This window comes from Rhopalosiphum padi, chromosome 4 (genome assembly GCF_020882245.1).
Source record: "Rhopalosiphum padi isolate XX-2018 chromosome 4, ASM2088224v1, whole genome shotgun sequence".
NCBI classification, from domain to species: Eukaryota; Metazoa; Arthropoda; class Insecta; order Hemiptera; family Aphididae; genus Rhopalosiphum; species Rhopalosiphum padi.
This window is the reverse complement of record NC_083600.1, coordinates 53,964,136-53,983,776: the sequence shown is the minus strand read 5'-3', so window position 1 is coordinate 53,983,776 and position 19,641 is coordinate 53,964,136. Positions and strand designations below refer to the sequence as shown.

Genomic DNA, 19,641 nt, shown 5'->3' with positions numbered 1-19,641 from the left:
TCACCATTATATAATTTCTACTTACCTGCAATTTATTTTAAATTAATCTTTGTAAATCATCTGATCTAATCATATTATAATATATTTTTCACGTTAGGGCAATTTAAATATAATTTTAATGAATTATTGCCACTATTATAAATCTTAATATATTTAATTTCACAATACCGTGTATGTATTTCTTTATAATTAATTTTATCGATGTTGTCGATTTAGGAATTATCTAAAAATATTTAATATATTATATAAAAAGGAAGAAAGTATCTAATAGGTAGGTTTGTATTTTATGGTTACTGAGCTATATTAATATAATATATATATATATATGTGTGTATGATATCGAATGGAGTCATTATAATATGATACCGTGTTTGTTTTAAGTAATAATCATTTAAATCATACTATAGATTTATAGTTAATATCCATTAACCATAATACCATACATTAATTTGACATTAATGTTTTCACTAATACAGAGTATTATACAAATAGTAAATATTGTAATATATATTTATATATGATACCATTTATTTATTTTCTTATTGAATTAAAAAAATGCATAACAATATATTTAAATATAAAACAAATGTAGTTAATACTCGATTATATAGTATTAAACATGAAAGTGTTTCATATAAATTATTATTGAATACACTATGCAGTATCTGTACAATGATATTATGAGGATTTTTAAATGATATTTATTTTGAAATATTTACACAATTACACTATCTGATTTTTATTAATGACACTAATAAGAAAATGTTGTAATATTAACACGTTATAATTGTAATTATATTATATTAAAATTGTATTTAATTCGTCTGTATGGTCGCCATTATTCCACCACCGTATTTTATTTAGCTAACAATTTCACCGCTGTGCAGGATTTATTGTTGTCAATTTTCCATTTTTATTGGTCACTTTATTGATTGGTGTTTCCGGATTTTTTACCTTCTTGTAATATTTTTTCAATTCGGTTTCTGTTGCATTTAATTCTGCCTTAACAACTATCGGTTTTAAAGCTCTGGAAATATTGTCTGGTCCGTTATTCTGCGGTTTGGATTTATCTGTTTTTCGTTCGTTGTTCGCTTCTTGTAATTTGGCACCCGAGTTTACCGTGTGCTCAAACACTCTATCCATTTCGTTTGGTCTGGATAAATGTATGCTCGCCGGTCCGCCATCGTCAACAATCTTTGCTACATCACGTCGGTCATTCGAATCGCCAACGCGACCGTCGATTATTTTATAACCGTAACTGTACCCCCGCGACGATGGTTGACCATCGACACGCGTTTCTGAGTAAACTGTAGCAGTTGCAGTTGGTGAATAACTATTACGATCGTACGTCGGTCGATTTTCGGTTTTCTCATCGTTTGAATATAATTTTGTTTCCGGGTTACGTGTTTGCACACGTTCGTCTCGTGCTGGTAAATATTGTGCCGATTCGTATATCGGCGCGCGTTGGTTTTCGCTCTTGGGTACAAAGTATTGTATTGGTGCTTGGATTGCGTGATTAATTAAAGGTATTTTTCCCGTGTTTATCACTAGTGGTATTACTTGATACTGTTGTTCCGCAGGCACTGGATAATGAAGTGATTCATAAGATATTCCGGACGAAGCTGGTAGTATAATAATGGGGCTAAAAGATTTGGTACTACGGTCGGGTGGCACTTGACAAGAATGTTTTGCAAGTATAGAGAATAAGGAGGAAATAAAAAATATCCAAATCTGTTAAAAGAAAAAAAACAAATTAATTAAATAAAAAACGTTTTGTTTGCTTTAAAAAACAATACTATATGGATAATTCCATAAATATATTAATTTATTGTTAATGCTTGGGAACTGTGCGTATTTAAGTAAAATGGAATGCTCGTATATTTAACATATATACCAATAATAAGTGTATAAGAATAAATGTATAATACATTTTTACCGACGATTTATTTGTAACGTCCTTGAAAACAATTTAAGTGAAGTGTCGTTTGTGGTTGATTTAACAAAATGAAATTGATAAAAAATTATCAATTGGAAACGGCCAAACTTGTGATTAATGGTAATCAGATTGTATTGAAATATCTTGCTTGATATATTATTATTTTTATTTTTTTTGCACAATACTGGTGTATAAAACAGACGTGAAATCGAGTAATTGCATATTTCGCCACTGTTTCTTAGGAATTTAATACGTAGTTTAATCAAAAACAAGTCTCAAAGTCCGCGTGTCTAGAATTTATAAGTTATTCGGACAGTGTATGTTGTCAATTAATAACAAGTCAGCGTACTTGGGCTGACCTAAGGTATATATTATGTTATAAATCTATTATAATATATTTCATATACATATATTGTGTATATATATATATATATAAATGTATCTTTATATATATTGTATTGCGTACTATATGTGTTCTTGTAATTTTGTACTATATATACCGTAGTGGGTTGAAGTTTTTTAAAGTTGAGATTAATATATTAGATATCAACTTAGTTTTAAATAATAAAAATATACCAGAGCCCTTATAATAATATATATTGTAGATACAATAAGCTGCTTATTATTCCATGTTAAATTATGTTAATAATTTAATTTATAGTAAATTTTAAATTTAACAATTCCTTACGACTTATATTAGTTGTACCTAAATTTAATTTAGTTATCATCTTGTGAATCTTACTTAAGATTATAGTTAAAAATAAACAACATACTTGTTTTATTAAATTTAGAATAATATGTGTGAAAATTCAGAATATGAATCATTATTTTATTTTATACCAATATTTTATTCTTGAATTCCAAGTTTAATTTTATTATAAATTATATAAGTATAATTATATTCAAAAATGAATTAAAATTTAAAATTTACTCGTTTAGGTTTAGTTAATGGGCATTATTAATTTTAGTTTTAATTATTGTAAGGTTTTCGTAATTTCGTAATTTCTTTATTTTATAAATTCGTTATTGATATTATTTTATTATTGCATTAAGTGTGTTGAATGTAGAGAGGATCTTTCATTTTGTTTCTTACATTTATTATTTATTACATAGTTTGATTGATTTTATGTAGAGGAAGTAACGGGTGTGTAGTTTTTCCTTTTTGGAATGAAGTTTTATAGAAAAAAAAGTAAATAGTAATTTATTGAAAAAAAAAATATTATTCCTGCTATTAAAACCAGATTTAGTGTTCAAGAATTTGTGCCATACTATTACTATATCTATTGGCTATTACCTACATAGTTTGTTTAATATTGTTAGTCTGCTGATTTGTAAGATTTTTACATTATTTTAAGATTTTATTTTCAAAAACTATTTGTTACATAACAATGTATAAAAAAGTTATTTTTTATGTAATTAGTTATCCTTATATTATAATTATTACTGATAAAAATATACCTTTGTCTCAGCACGTTTTCATTCGAATATATTTTAGTATAAACTATAATTACATCATTACAAGTTACTTAATAATAATAAATGAACAATATAATATTAAGCTTAAAAAAATTTGGATTCAATTACACGAGTAAATAAAATTATTATTCAGAACATTCAGTTTATAGTATAGTAATAGTGGTTACTGTTCTTACGTAACTTTTTATTCTATTTTAATATATTATAATAATTAAACCTTTAATTTTTCTTGGCGTATTTATCAACTAATATTACAAGAATATCGATAAAATCACATAATATTCGAATAATTTTAGTTGATTTATTACTGATAATTAAAGAGTAATTTGTTATTATCATTTACTGCTAAAATAATAAAATATGATTTTAACTTGAACTTACCCAAGCTTCCATCATGATCCAAGTAATTCTTAAAAATCTTGCTACAAAAACATTTCTTTGCACCTACGAAAATAAATACTTTTTTATGTGTCTGCATGTATGTATCTATCAATGTATGTGTGTATGTTTGAGTTTAATGGTTTATTTAATGTGTATTTTATACCAGAGTTCGATACTCATATATTCGAGAAATGTTGAGAGCCCAATTATATATTTCCTATAGTGTTATATGGTTCAGAAGGGGTTTCCGTATCAAATCAGCAGAACGATACGTATTATATTTTATAAAAATTTTACCGTTAACCCATAATTTATAAACATTTGGTTGAAACAGTATTGATAAAACGAATTTCATAAAAAAAAAATATTTTTAATGATTATCTTTTTCTTTTTTTTTAATCTCAATATAAGAAAAATTAAATAAACTAAAAACACATTTTTGTAAGAATGAACAAAGTTACACGAATTATTGCAATAGGGACATATTTCATTCGCTTAATACATACGTCATACATATTTATACTAATCTGATAGAGTACATTAATTAGTGAAATAATGTTTTGATAAATTAAAGTACATCTAAAATTAGCATAGTTGACAATATTAGTACTTTGTTATATTATATATATATTATTATGTTTAGACCATCATATTGATTTTTAAATTTTTCTCAAAGTTAATTTTTACATTTTTGTTTTTTTTCTTATTTTTCTTATTAAACTATATTTACACTATAGTATATGTCCCCTAGCATTTCGTTGTTCGTAAAAAATGTCACCACTTATATGATTTAAACTTTATTCATTTCCTTATTTAATACCGGGTGTACTGTGTAGTGGTATTCACAACTTAAAAAACAAATAAAAATATTTAAGTTTAACTTTTATTTTAACTTTATTTTTAACTCATTAATAATTATAACATAGCATATTATTTATTTGTATTAAAGACTAAGTATCTGTTTGAAATTGGCATGTAACTATTTGCTAAAGTTGTTGTTTATTTGTTTTTCAACAAATATCAGTAAGTAAAATAATCTGTATACTATGTTTGAAGTTATATTATTTTCCAATATAAAAATATATTGGTTATCAGTAGAGCTCCATTCGAGATTACCTACCCAACATAGAGTTTCCACGGGAAAAGTACTTATTTTTCATTAGCGAGAATGTGTGTCTCTAAGACTTATTTATAGTGGGGGCAACCAAAATTTTCACCAAAAACTACAAGCGTTTAAAAATACGAGTATAGGTAAGTTCATCAGTATCATCAGAATACGTGGAATGTGCACCAGTTGTCTAGCTGATGGTCCAGTGAGAATAGTCGCTACGATTAAATTTTCTTGCTAGTCTTTTACTAAGAGTCTCGTTCTATTACACTTATATAGACTATAATACACACGAGTTTCCTATTTGTGAAAGAATATTTGAAATAGGTTCAGTAATTCCAGAAGTTACCTCCAACATATGAATAAATATATAATTTCACCTATTTATAAAATAAGTATAGATAGACAAAGACGAAGTGAAGATAATATTCTATTCTATTGACATAGTCTCAGAAATTAAAAATTTAATTTTTTTTCATTCATCACTTCAATATTTTGAAATTATTTTTTTTAAATAAAACTAAAATTAAATTATTTACTTTACGTTAGAAGTTACAGATTCTCTATTAATTATGCATTTTTAATAATAAATAGATTTTTGAAAACTATTGAAATTAAATTTAAAATGAATACCAATTACAACTCTATTGATATCTATAATGGTCAACAGTTATATTACCGACTCAAACATATTTAATGTTATTTTCATACGGCGTTCGTTATATGCAATATAATTGCATGGTAATAATTTAAAATTGTGATAAAAAAAAACTCCTTGTAATTGCTTAATACAATTTAATATGTCATGTTAAAATATAATATTTATTTTCATTTAAAATATTTTTTTTATACTTTTCAGTATAAAATGTTATTATTTAAGTTATAAATATGACGGAGGATGTATTTGATGTTTAAATAATAATTAATAAATATACAACCTTACCAATCGAATTATCATTATTCATTATTTAATATTTATACTTATAAAGATTTGCTTAACTTTTATAAATTTGAATACCTTTTTATATAGTTTAAACTTACTAATGTTATATTATTTACTCTCTTAATTTGTCATAATTATTGGTATTTTTTTAGAATGTCAGGCGTTTTCTTCGTAAAAATACACAATTATTTAGATGTATTTATATTGCAAACAATAAACGCCGTTTTTCAAAATAATTTTATAATTTATTAATCTGCAAAAGTATAGTAGACTTAAAACATAGACAATGTAAAATGTCTTACTAAGTACTGATGGGCTATTATTTTTTATCAAATTCAAAATTAAGATTTTCCATTGGGTATTACTCGACCAAATCATAGATAAATGGCTAACGATATTTTTACTATTTTACATAAATACGTATTTAATTCTACAATTCTTAGAATAGAATTTTTTTTTTATGATAAGAAAATAATTTATTATAAGTGTATGTTTATACACTTAATATAAAAAATTACATTATTATTATAATTATGTGTAAATATTAGAAGTATTTATACATTTTTTTTTCACTTAAAGGCAGTTATACTTATGTTTTTTGATTGTTATACCTATTTATATTTACTGCATTTTGTATGTAAATTGTTTCATTATTTTATAATTGTCTCATTAATAAAATACTCAGACAATACAAACGCATGGTGTTAACCAAATATCGATAATTATTATAATTTTACTCTTATTCCGGCTATCTGGCTAAATAAATATGTAGGTATTAATGTTTAATGTTTATCAATGAAAACTCTGAACGTGACTATCTATAAAAATAATATTAAATATATATGTACATTGCAAATAATATAATATTGGCTTAACGTGAAAATGTTGAGGTATTTCGTCAAATATTAACGTATAAATAATTTTAATGCTGTGTAATGATTATTAATAAATTATATAATATTGATTTTTGTTTGGATATGCCGGTAGGTAACAATAATTCGTTTAAAATATTTAGATGTGTTTGATCAATGGACAGAAATAACTATTTGATTGTTATATTCCAACTTCCTTCCTTTTTATGAAATCGACATAAATTTATAATAATAAAATTGTTTTAATTTATCAATACAACTCCCATACTCCCTGTTTAATAAGGTTTACATAATTTGGAATAAGTATAGGACTCAAAGGGAATAAAATAACAGCACCTGCGATTTTACGCTTTATTTAAGCTTTGCATAACAATTAATTTTTATTATTAAAATAATATTTATTCAGATACAAAAGATGGTATGTGCAGTCCTAATATTATAGCAGAATAGGTATTTTTTTTATATTGGTCGCAATATTATATATACAAACATTTAAATTCAAGGTATAATGTCTTCTGTCCATTGGCTAATAATATTAAATACCTACTTTAAAAATTAAAGTCTTATACATTATTTATTATTTATAATAGTATACCTATAACGGCAATAACCGATCCCTTTAACTTTTACTGATCCTTCTCTTCTACTTCTGGCTATTGCACTTAATTCTTTCGGAACTAGGTAGACAAAATATCTAAGTCTCTCTGTTTTTCTGTTTCATTCTTTTCATGTTACTTACCTTAACTCGTAAGTTTTTCAACGTTGTTTCTATAGACAGTTTTTGCCTATCTCCAACATCATATTGTATGGTAATTTAGTGATCTTAATTAACAATAAACTATATCCTATCAGGGCCGTGGTTTTGGGGAAATCCAAGGAGCACGGACGCCCAGTCCACAACAAAATGGGTCTCCACGTGAAGCGATTTTTTACCTAAATTATTTAAATATTATTACAATTTTAATATAAATTAGAATTTTCAATACAAACTATAATCACAACTTCAATAAAAATGTTCAACCATTGATATTTTTATAAATTAATACCTATAGTAAAATGAATGCATAAAAGTGAAAATATAGATTAAGAACTTCGATGACACAAAGTTGTCTATTAGGCCTTGCTCTTTTAAATATTAAAAATTATATACTTAGATCATACATTTTTTTTTCAAGTGGTTGAACAATTTGTACTAATGATAGTATATTAATATAGGTAATTAATTATTTGTATTGCATTATATTTTTATTAATTTTTTTCAACCCTACTTTTGATTAAAATATTCTTTGGCAGTCAATTTGAATATGTTATTATTATATATAGGGTCCAGGACTTCTTGCATTTGCTTGTTTTTTTGTAGGGGTTGTAGATTATTCTAGATGATTTATAAATTTGTTTTATGAAATGGCGAAACTAAATACTTAGTTTAAATTTACATACTTTTAGAAAAAGTGCATATTTGTACGTATTTTGCATTTTTGAATTTTGTATGTACGTACAAGTGTCGGGAAAAATCATATTAGGAAAATGTTCAAAAATATATTCTTTTTATTAAATTAAGGTCATATCTGACTCGTACGTTTGTTTACGATAGTTTCTTTGTCGCTTAAGAATCAACCTTGCATGTTATCGACAATATAGACAATTGTATTGTTGTAGTAAAACCTATAATGACATCTAGATTCTAAATCGTACGACGAAATGAAAATCAGTACGTGCATAAGCGCAACTAGGGGAGAGGCTTTGGAGGCTTAGCCCCCCCCCCAAAAAAAAAAAAAAAAACAAAAAAATATTTTATACATTTTTAAATTCAATGTGCAATAATTATTTGGTTTATATCAACGTAATAACAAATATTTTTGACATCGCTCAGCTACATTTTAATCTCATACATGAATATTTCTTCAATATAATTTTTCTAAACTTGAATAAGATGGTTCAAGTTGCCAATATATTGTCAATTTCCTCTGCAACATCTGAGCATGCATTGTATGCTGTGAGGCGAATAAATGCTACTTGAGATCTATAATAGATCAAGATCATTTCAGTAATTTATCCTTACTAAGTATTGAAAAAGATTTAAAAATTGATCCTGAAAAAATTTTACAGCAATTTACAACCGTAAATTACTGTACGTGTTCGTTCGTTAATCACTGTTATGTACCTATCTAATTTTTAAATTTTTATTGTTATAAATAAAACATGCTTTATGTGTTTTCAAAAACAAAATTAAAAATTAGTTGCATATTTTTAAGCTTATTTTGATGATTTTTACTACATATTTCGATAATTATAAGTGCAACAAGTTCCTAACCCGAATTTTGTAGATTTAAAAATTATAACCATTATAAGGATCTAAAGATGGGCCTAAAACTTCCTCATTCCTGAATTCTAGGTTTACTTGTTTTTTTTCTGATTTTCTGTATCTTATAATCTTAAATCGATCAACTAGATCCTTCTAAGACTACATCTTGTAGCTATTTTGCGCGTACACAACTCGATTCTCTGTTTTATTCAATGCACATAATATGACAAACGAGAATCCTTCATAATAAATAATGATATTATAGTACACTATTCCTTGAAATAATTGTCTTCACTATCATGTTTCGTGTTGTTGTGTATGCGATATTTATTATTTTTTAGAAATAAGGTGTATCTATAATCTTACATTCGATTAAAAATCATATTGTTGTGCAGCAGCCCGATTGTTGACAAAAAAATAGACACAAATATTTATACGAAAAATACAGTATTATATTAACAAAGTATAAATAGTAAGGCACAGCAGTATAATACTGTAGTCCGTATTTAATGTATACGCATATTTATTATATAGAAACAATAAGTGATGAAACTAAGTAGGTAGGTATAGGTACTGCGTTACATTATAGAACATTTATATTAAAGTAAAAAAATTAAGTTTAAGATCTTATAAATGTACATATATTATAGTGCCTAGTTGTCATATAAATAGGACAAAAACGAAAAAAATGTTTCCGTTCAAATATATTGCCGCCGCGCGTCACACGCCGCAGTGATGACATAATAATATTATGATTTTCACTATACGACGGCGGCGTGTGCAGCAGTACCCTTAAAGGATATAATACGATTATGGTGCAGTGTAAATCTGGTTCGGTGTGTGGTGCGGTGATGGCGGTCACGTGAACAACGCCGTCTCAGTGATAAGCCGGGTACACGGCGTGGTACGGTGACGGCGCGTACGCCTTGACGGCCGGATAGATGGGCGCATAAGCGTTGACGGTCGCGGGGTAGACGGCGGGCGCGGGCGCGTACGACTTGACTGGATATGCGGCGCGGGCGGGCGCGGCCGCGTAACCCTTGACGAGCGGTTCCTTGGTGACGACCGCGTTGAAACCGTTATGCGGGTCCGCCGTGTAGTCGACCGTCCGTCTGGTGCCGTCCGGGTCCACCAAGCTGTACGAACCGTGAACCACGTCGCCCTGTCTGCTCTCGTGCTGGCTCTTGGAGTCGCCTGTCAACTGATCGTGCACGTCATACGCGTACGAGTACGACGGGTTCGGGTCGTAGTCGGCGTCGTACGACTTGGCCGCCGCCGCGTAGTACGGAACCGGCGCGTACAGGGCGGGCGAGTATGGGGCGACCTCGTAGGGGGAGGCCGCGTAGGGCGCGTACACGGGAGAACCGTGAGCCACTGCTGCCAGGACGGACGTAAATACGGCGAACTGAAAAATAAAATGTAATAATAAAATAGTATTATAATAATATAAAAAAATATATTCAATTTTTGTATATCGGAACACAATTTACGTGAGAGCTACCCTATAACAAATCTATACATATGAGTTCCTGTTTTTTTTTTTTTTGAGCCCTGGTGGTCAACAAAAGAAATAAAGAAACATTATTTATGTGTGTGTACATTATATCATCTTATAAACATAGCAGGACTCTGAATTCAAATAAAATCATTTCAGATTAGCTCGATAACTCTTATCATTTTTATTATTAATAATATTATTTATTGTCAATACTTGAATTAATTACTCATTTTTATCATTATATAAACCTATTATTTGTAGTTTTTTTAAACTTCGGTAATTATCACAATTTAATATTTTTAAAAAAATATACATATTTTAGTATGCCTAGTGTTCACCACCTTTTATTATACCTGGTAAATTTAAAATGCTTCACTAATTGAAATATATTATTAAAATTAGGATATAATTTTATACCGATAATTTTGGCATACATTAGAAGAAAAAATTTTTTTATCATATTAATATTATTAATTTTATATATTCGATCACATTTGAGGACTTCTCTACAGTATATATTTAACACGTGAGCTCGATAATCCACGACAGCGCCGTCATCCGAGGTAATCTGTTGGTCATCGTGTTAACTGAGTTTTCTTCAAACGAATTAAAAATTTAAATAAATAAACGAATATTTTGTGATGCAAGTGGTGAACTGTTGTGAGAAACGTACCATAGAAGTGATAATATTTATGTAATTTATTACGATGCAATGTGCTGTTATAACTTGAAAAATACACTGATTTATACTAGTTTTTAAGGACCAACAGTCTTGTTTTGAGTCGGCGTGACTCCGAATTCGATAAAATCCTATACATCGGAGTAGTATTACAGTTTTATTTTTAGCGTAATGCATATGCCTATACTAAATTATTTAATGTACCTATATATTATATCACTAGATATGTGTACTTACTCTGAAAGCCATAATGATCGCTGAGTGAAGTGATTTGAGACGTGGAATTATAAATGGTAAAATATACGAACAACGTTTCGTGCGGTGATGGCTCTGGAGTCCGGACGGGTGTGATGCTGGATCCGTGGACGGGTGGTCTTTTTATACACGTTGAAATCGCTATGAACCTTCCGAGACCACTCCCTGACGTTATCGCACGCGCGCCTATGGGGGGAAAATTCATAGCTGGCCCCCCGGGGGCCTACAACGACGACGATGCCTCCGTAAAATTATAATAGTAATAATAATAATAATATTTTTGTTATTATTATTATATGACGGAAAACGGGCGGTGGTCCTTATAATATGTATTGCATTATATTTCACGACCTTTCACACCAAGGCGGCACGCAGACGACCGTGGCCTCCTCTCTGGGCGCGATATACGGCGTATAGGAGGTATATTATATTTTGTTCTATAATATACAGTCGGCCGCGTGCACTCATCCCCCGAGTAGGTTTTCTTTCCTTCTATAGGTTGTCATGTCGTATTGTTGTCGACGGATTTTTCCGGCGTGCGCCTTCGAGAATAATTATAATATTATATTATTATTTACATTGTATCGCAGTATAATATCGTTCTTGCACAGAGGACGTCCTGATCGATGAAACGCTGGCAAATACGACCCCGTTTTCCGTCGTGCCTTTTATGACACGCACCTAGTCTAATACCCATAATAGTTTTGTATAATAATATTGATAATATATTATCATATGTATAAAACGCATAGCATATTATAATAATATAATATGCATAATCGTATAGTACCAACACCATTATGTAAAAGTTTTGGCTCAAACGAAAACTGTGTAGTAGAAGAAATTTGACTTGATCACATTAACTTACAATAAGTATATTGATACACAATCGATATTGGGAGTGCGTACTTAACGTGTTTGGTAGAAAAACACATGGATGGTCAAATTGCAATCCCTGCTTAGATTGTTTTACTTCAAGCATATTTTTATCATTGAAGCTATAAATTATTATTTCTCCTAGACATTACCTTGCGATACTCATTTTTTCGTAAACGTATATAATCATGACGATTATCAATAAAACAATAATTACTATCTGACATGAGTTTACGTGTTCAACTCGGTGTTTTCCGACAAAACGAATTATAAAATGAAGAAGTCAATCTAATATTTGTCTTAATTTATGATTAATATATACATAATTCTTGTAAGATAATTTTCTTTAAACGTTCTAAAGTTTTTTGTTTAACATAATATATATATTTCAGCTCCCTGTACATTCGTGTATTAGAATAATAGGAGAAAAACGTTGGTATATTATTTTTATATTAATAATGATTATGGCTGTACGCATTTCCGCGCGTGACCATGTTCGTAATTTAGGATTAAATAATATAAATTCAATGTGTCTATATATTCTTGTTTGGTTAATTTTTAACAACTTTTTTTTTATTTTGACTTTTTCCACAGTCTGTTGTTGAGGCTATGTATTATTTTTATATTCTATTATTCTATATTATAATATAGTTTTAAAACGGATAAGCTATTAAAATATTACTATTATACTCGTTTATTATGATTTTCTATATTTATTATGTATTACATAATATATTTTAAGTTTACTAGTATAAGTGTAATGCGATAAGAAGATATTATTGGTGACTTTCAGATTAATTATAAATTATCATAAAGTTTGTTTTTCAGAAAATATTAGGCAATATTTATAAACATAAATATTAAAATTTTAATATTTATATTTATAATACTTATAATATAGATAATAATTTATATTGCATGTGATTAAAACCATAGTATTTCCATTTTTCACGCAACATACAACAACACGAAGCATGTGCATAAACACTCGAGATTTATTATATATTAAATAAATAAAATAAATTACCCATTGTAATTTCTGGTCCACGTGTTGTTCAATTTTATACGTAAAAACGCGATATTTTTTATATTTATTTTTTGAATTCATTTAGTATTTTATTATGTTTGTAAATATTATCTAACCCAACTCCAAATTCCTTCCGCTTATCCAAAATCAAATTTTAAAACGTAAACAAGTTGATTCCGAGCATTTGTTGAGTCGTCACTATTTTGATCCAAGAAAAATAGATTATAGATTAAACAATATTTTAATAATTTTTTAGTTGGTTTTTTTTATATTATACATAATATAATATAATAATATTATTTTTTATATACTAGTGCGTTAAAGTCTCTTACTCTTTTATATATGCTCTCATTGTAGGTACATTATGGTTTTCGAATTACGTTGTTACATGGTAATAATTAATAATAAATAATATTTGAAACACCTTAATATTTTATTCTGTGTTTACATAGAGTTATTTACCTACGTATTTATTTTGCTTGAAATTATAGTATAGTTATATAAATATACATAACACATACATAGTTTTACATTTTACCATACCATTGTTTTAATTAACCTACATGTATGTATTTTTTTTATTTCACTTAAATTATTTATATTTACCTAAGGTCAGCTGAATCATTATATTTATCAATTAATCACCATAGAAATGCAAAATATAAACAAAATATAACGAACAGCACCACAATACTTCATAAATAATATTTTTCTCTAAACAATCCGATTTTAATATCTCGTTAATCTTTCATGAAATCTAACGATAAAAATTTCGAGCTATTTATCTAAAATGATAATATTATTATAAACGTGTTATAAAATTAAATTAGTTAGAAAATGTTGATATTATTTTTAATTTTTGGTAATTTTATGTAGGTAAATTTAATCCAGAAATGTCGACTAAAATCAGTAGGTAATACATGTATTGATAGCGATTGTAGTAGGCGATGTATATTATACTACATGGACATTTATAATATTTTGAAAGCATATATTAGGTATATATATAACGTAGGATTATTTTTCAACAAGAAACTAAATTAATGTTGACGTACTACGTAGGTACCTATACAACAACAATACCATCATGTAGTACAATGGTCGTCTACTCCTATAACGTCGAGGACATGATAATATCGTATATAGTATGGGAACCGTTGTTATACTTGGACAGAGCAAAAAATACATATAAAACATCGAACGACGTTTCTCGATATTATATATACGAGACATTAAGAAAATACGCACCATCAACAATTATTATTATTATGTCGAGTATGTGGTCCGGAGGAATTAATCTCGTGATTATATTGCGACACGCACATTTAAATCCATAATATGGTATAATATATATAACATTAAATAATATGTCGAGTGACCTTTTCCGTTGTCCGAATCGTACATATAATAATATATACGTGTACGTACAATACAAAAAATTATTAATAATAATAAATAATAATTATAGATATTTTCGATTCCCGTGAACAATATGGGATATAATAACGATTATTATACTAATATTATTATTACTATTATTATTATTATTGTATATATCTCGGGGACGTGTTACTACATTATGGATTTTCAAGCGTGATCGCTGCAGTAGCTCCAGTCGAGATGTTTTACGCTGACTATAACATATATTATACAGGGTGATTACCATACATGCTCACCCCCAATTTTTTTAATTATTGATTGATTTTTTTTCAAATTCTGAGTTTGCAATTTTTAAATACACTTAAAGGACATATTTTCAAATTCTTGACATATTCTATCCTACTTAACGTGTGTCCTGTAGCGATACAAACTTTTGTTTTTTCAAATAAGTATCCCCTTTTTACTGTATAGTTTTTAAAATATTGATGTCACTTATTAAAAATTTGAACGAGTAGTTTTTTAGTTATATTAAAGATGATTATTCTATCAGCTAAACCCATTATCATGAACAAATTATCCTTAGTGTACAAAATTAAATAACTCAAAAACTACTAGCTTGAATTTTGATTTTTATACGTCAACATTTTGAAAAATATTACCCACTAAATAATTTACTGTTTAAAAAAAGGGTTCTCGTTTGAAAAATAAAATATTGTATTTCCACAAGACACTCCTTGAGTAGTACAAAAAATCTCAAAAATGTAAAAATATGGTCTTTAAGTGAGTATATCTAAAAATTTTAAAAATCATATTTTGAACATAATCAATATTGAAGAATAAAAAGTGAGTAAGCATACTTATTGGTGAATCACCCTGTATAATTTATTTATCGACACCGTCGTTATATTATGCGGGCGGTGCGTTAAACGCGTTGACGTTCACGATTGGCCCTGAACCGGACACAAACGCTTTGTCGTTTTGAAATACGATCTACTGCTGCACGCATTTCCGTGCAGACAGCGGATCGGCAAATTCTCACACGAATCAGAATAAAAATAAGATTGTTGCAAAAAATACTATCCCTTTCAACGACAAACGATTTTACCCTTTTTTTTCTGTTATTTTTGCATGTATAAATCAACGAAAAAACGTATAATAGCTATATAAGTAATAACTTGTATGTATTGCGTTTATCGTCCATCTGCTGTAACTATTTTTATTTTACTATACACGGTTTTAATGGTTTCGTTCTATAATCGATGCAATTGTATATATAATATACATGAGAGGGTACAGTGGTATTTAAATTCTCTCTCTCCCTCTTTGCTCTTTTTCACTAAGTATAAAAATATAAGAATACAGATATTAAATATTTTTATTTTATAATATATATATTATTGTCAATGATATAATTTAGGTAATAACTTAAAAAATATTAATAATTAGTAGACGATATTGTCCTAACCTAGGTCTTAACAGACAATACAAAGAACATTATAAAAATCAAATATTCTGTTAATACGTTTATAACTATGCCTAAGAAATTACCTTAATATTTTCTACTGGTAAACAATGTTAGTATTTTTATTTAAATTGGGTTAGTGTTAGTCGAGGAATTAAAAACGACGTTATGCACTGTGCAAAAAAATCAGTTGACTTTATACTATAGACTATTATTACACTATTATACTATATACATATACTATACGTTATGCAATATGATGTTATATTACGCGTGTACGTGTAGTATGTACAAATATTATAATTTATAACAAATAAGTTCGTTATTCGTATATGGAAATACAACATTCTTATTATATACGCTGCTGTTGCTTAAAGTAAAAATGGTTTACATGAATATCATTTTTAAAAGTATATTCAAAATCTACTACAATGTATTTGTTATTAGTGAATTATAGTCGCGGACGCGAATCAGTTTAAAATTGTTTGAGAAATATGCAGGCTATATTATTATAACGGCAACGAAGCTTTGAGGAATGTAAGATCTTTAACAGATATACATTAGGAGATGGACACAATTTTGGAAGTTGAGGGAGGCAGAGTGAACTCACAATACATTGTAATTATTACAATAATTGTTTGGCTGCAGACGGGAAAGTCTTTAAATCTTTATACGACTATTCTGATGGAAAACTTATTACATATTACATAATCTCTATGAAAATTTGGCTTAATACGACCCCGAAATATATGCAAATGTCAGTGGAGCTCAATTCGCAGAACCACAGTATGTCCTTCCAATAATTTGCGAATGTTCATCGACAAAATTGTATACACTTACTACTGTATGATAATATATTATGTACACGAAATACATTACATGCGTAGGAGTGTGGTTGTCGAGATACCAAACGAATAATAACATATTATACTCAGTACAAACACGCGGCTGTACATTCTTTACACACGATGCGCACAGCGGTCGAGGGCATCTATCGTAAGACAAAATTGTCTGATTTAGGCCTAATTAAATTTAGTCGAACTGGTGGAATTTATTGTTTATTTAGTAGGTACTTATGCTCAATTGAATACCTTCGCCACCGAATTTGCATAAAAACAAATACGTATAATATAGATAGTTTTGTTATTAAATAGGTAGGTAATACAAAATTTGGTGTAGTGATAAATTAAGACCGTGAGATTTTATGCACGTAAAATTGTAACCAATATAAAATGATCGAGGCGTTAACGGTAGATATCCATTAAAAATATTTATACAATTCAATTCAATATACTTAATAACTATTTGCATCTATATGTTTACTGATCAGTCTCTTTTTACCCGGTTAATAATAGATTATATTAAAAACAGTATTATTATAGTTTATTAATGGTAAAAAATAAAGTTTATTTAAACGATAGTAAATGTGCTTGTGTAAAAAAAATTTATATTTTAATCGGATAAATCGTCTGTAGAGTTATAACTAATATTTATACAAGGCAGTATTGTAATGCGTTTCACGTTCGACACGTTCTGCGAAGAAATGTGTATTTTCTATTGCATAAAATTCGCGTTTAACCCGCTCGCGTTATCGAAGAATTATTTTGCTGATTGAGACCGTCTTTTTCAAATAAGGTGTTAGTATTGACCGGAATATTATTTATGCCAAGTTTGGTAAACTTATGAGGTAACACGGTCAATGTTGGTAACGCTTTGGAGGTATTCGTGTCGAGATCATGTTGTTGTTATTATTCTAACTATTAATGGAAGATGATATTAGACTGTATTATACAAGTATTATATTGATAATCCTATGAATTAAATTATTTTTATCATCACATACAATTTTATATTTATGTACACATGGTAATTCATTAACCAATTTTAATTGTGGTGAATTCTTTTTAATGATTATTATTTATATTTTTATGGTTATTTAGAATTGAATAAATATAAAGCGTATAATTTATATTAAGTTAATAATTCCATTGAACTTGTATCACACGAGGTCTAATAATCATTGTTTATTCTCACTAAGCGTGTTTGTTCTCTAAACTCTTAAATTAGTTTTTCCACAATTATTCGTGTACATAACATTGTATGTATTATAATATCAGGGACACCCGAGAGACCACAACATATTTTTAATATTTATTTAGTTTTTGGTCCCATAGTCTTTCGTAATAATAATATTATATGTTTTGATATTGTGTTCCACTACACTGTATCTACAGACTGAATAATATTATACTTTTCACACCTTCGCTATACAGTAAGCAAGCGTGTAGGATTGTTTCATATTATATTTTTCGTACACGTGAATAAATCTGTTCATATCATCTACTGAACGTGCTCTACCATTTACGCAATTTAAATCTTAATCAATATAATAATAATAATATTATCTTTTATTTTCATTTCAGGTAAGTCATTGAAAATATTACATTATGAATACACAGCACCACGTATACATGACCACGACCCTCCGTGTTCGAGACAAGTTCGATTGCGCAACATACGTTGTTTTTATTTGTATATGACTTTTGAGGTTTCTCACCGAAAAGTCTTTGATCTCGTAGACAGTGGCTACGCCCCCAAAAGGCAATCTAAAACAGGTAAAACATAGTAATTTATTTATAATAAATAAGGCTTATGGTTATACATAAATGACATTACAGCTGCATAAGGTACATAGCAGCTATATAGTATATTCTTGGTACATATATATTAGTATATACTATTTAGTATTATACGTAAGATATTTAAACAAACATTGTGTCTAGGCTTGATAATAATACACACAATATATATATATATATATATATATATATGTTAAGGCCTATAATACGGTCGGAGAAAAAATAAACACACGCGTTGAACCGCAGAGCCACACTGTGCAATTACGACGCTGAAATTCTCTCTCTCTCTCAAATGTACTCATAACACGTATAATCATTATTATATCTCGTTGATTGCATTTTTATAAATCCCACGTATGCACGTAATCACTTAGTTATAGTTGACTAATTAAGATACTTATGCCGGCCCTATAAATGGAATTAGGGAGAAACCTGCACTGCGGCGGGATAACGAGTTGGTCCAGTTTAACGGTGCCACCGTTGTATATACATTGCGTACCACACCCTGCATAAACATATTTCTTCATGTCCCTGGATATCGGTCGCAAACTCATACTAACAAAATACGTATGCGTTTTTTTATAATACGATCATCTTATTTTATTGGTATAAGCATTAATATATTATTTAGTTTTAGATGTTTTAGTATAATGTATATTTTTCGTTTAAATTGTAATATCGAGATATTACAGCTTTATAATATACATGTATATATTATATATGTATAGGTATATACCATTGTTTATAATAATATAACGAAATATTTGCTCTAAGGCCTATATTATAGAGCTTGCGAGAGTGGAC

At 28.2% G+C, this 19,641-nt stretch overlaps 3 protein-coding genes across 4 annotated transcripts in view; 1 reads left to right on the top strand and 2 right to left on the bottom strand.

The window, feature by feature from the left end:
* LOC132930331 (neurobeachin-like protein 1) overlaps positions 1–19,641 on the top strand; it is a 107,731-nt gene that overhangs the window by 36,357 nt on the left and 51,733 nt on the right. The window lies entirely within an intron of this gene.
* Positions 628–3,950, bottom strand: LOC132930334 (uncharacterized). The gene is made up of 2 exons (XM_060996164.1): positions 3,794–3,950; positions 628–1,731 (listed from the first exon to the last, which is right to left on the bottom strand). Exons 1-2 carry the CDS (start codon positions 3,806–3,808, stop codon positions 874–876), a joined length of 873 nt encoding a protein of 290 aa, XP_060852147.1. The 5' UTR covers positions 3,809–3,950; the 3' UTR covers positions 628–873.
* On the bottom strand, positions 9,452–11,586 carry LOC132930340 (larval cuticle protein A2B-like). Its single transcript, XM_060996169.1, has 2 exons — positions 11,436–11,586; positions 9,452–10,426 (listed from the first exon to the last, which is right to left on the bottom strand). The coding sequence occupies exons 1-2, from the start codon at positions 11,445–11,447 to the stop codon at positions 9,899–9,901; spliced, it is 540 nt and encodes a 179-aa protein (XP_060852152.1). The 5' UTR covers positions 11,448–11,586; the 3' UTR covers positions 9,452–9,898.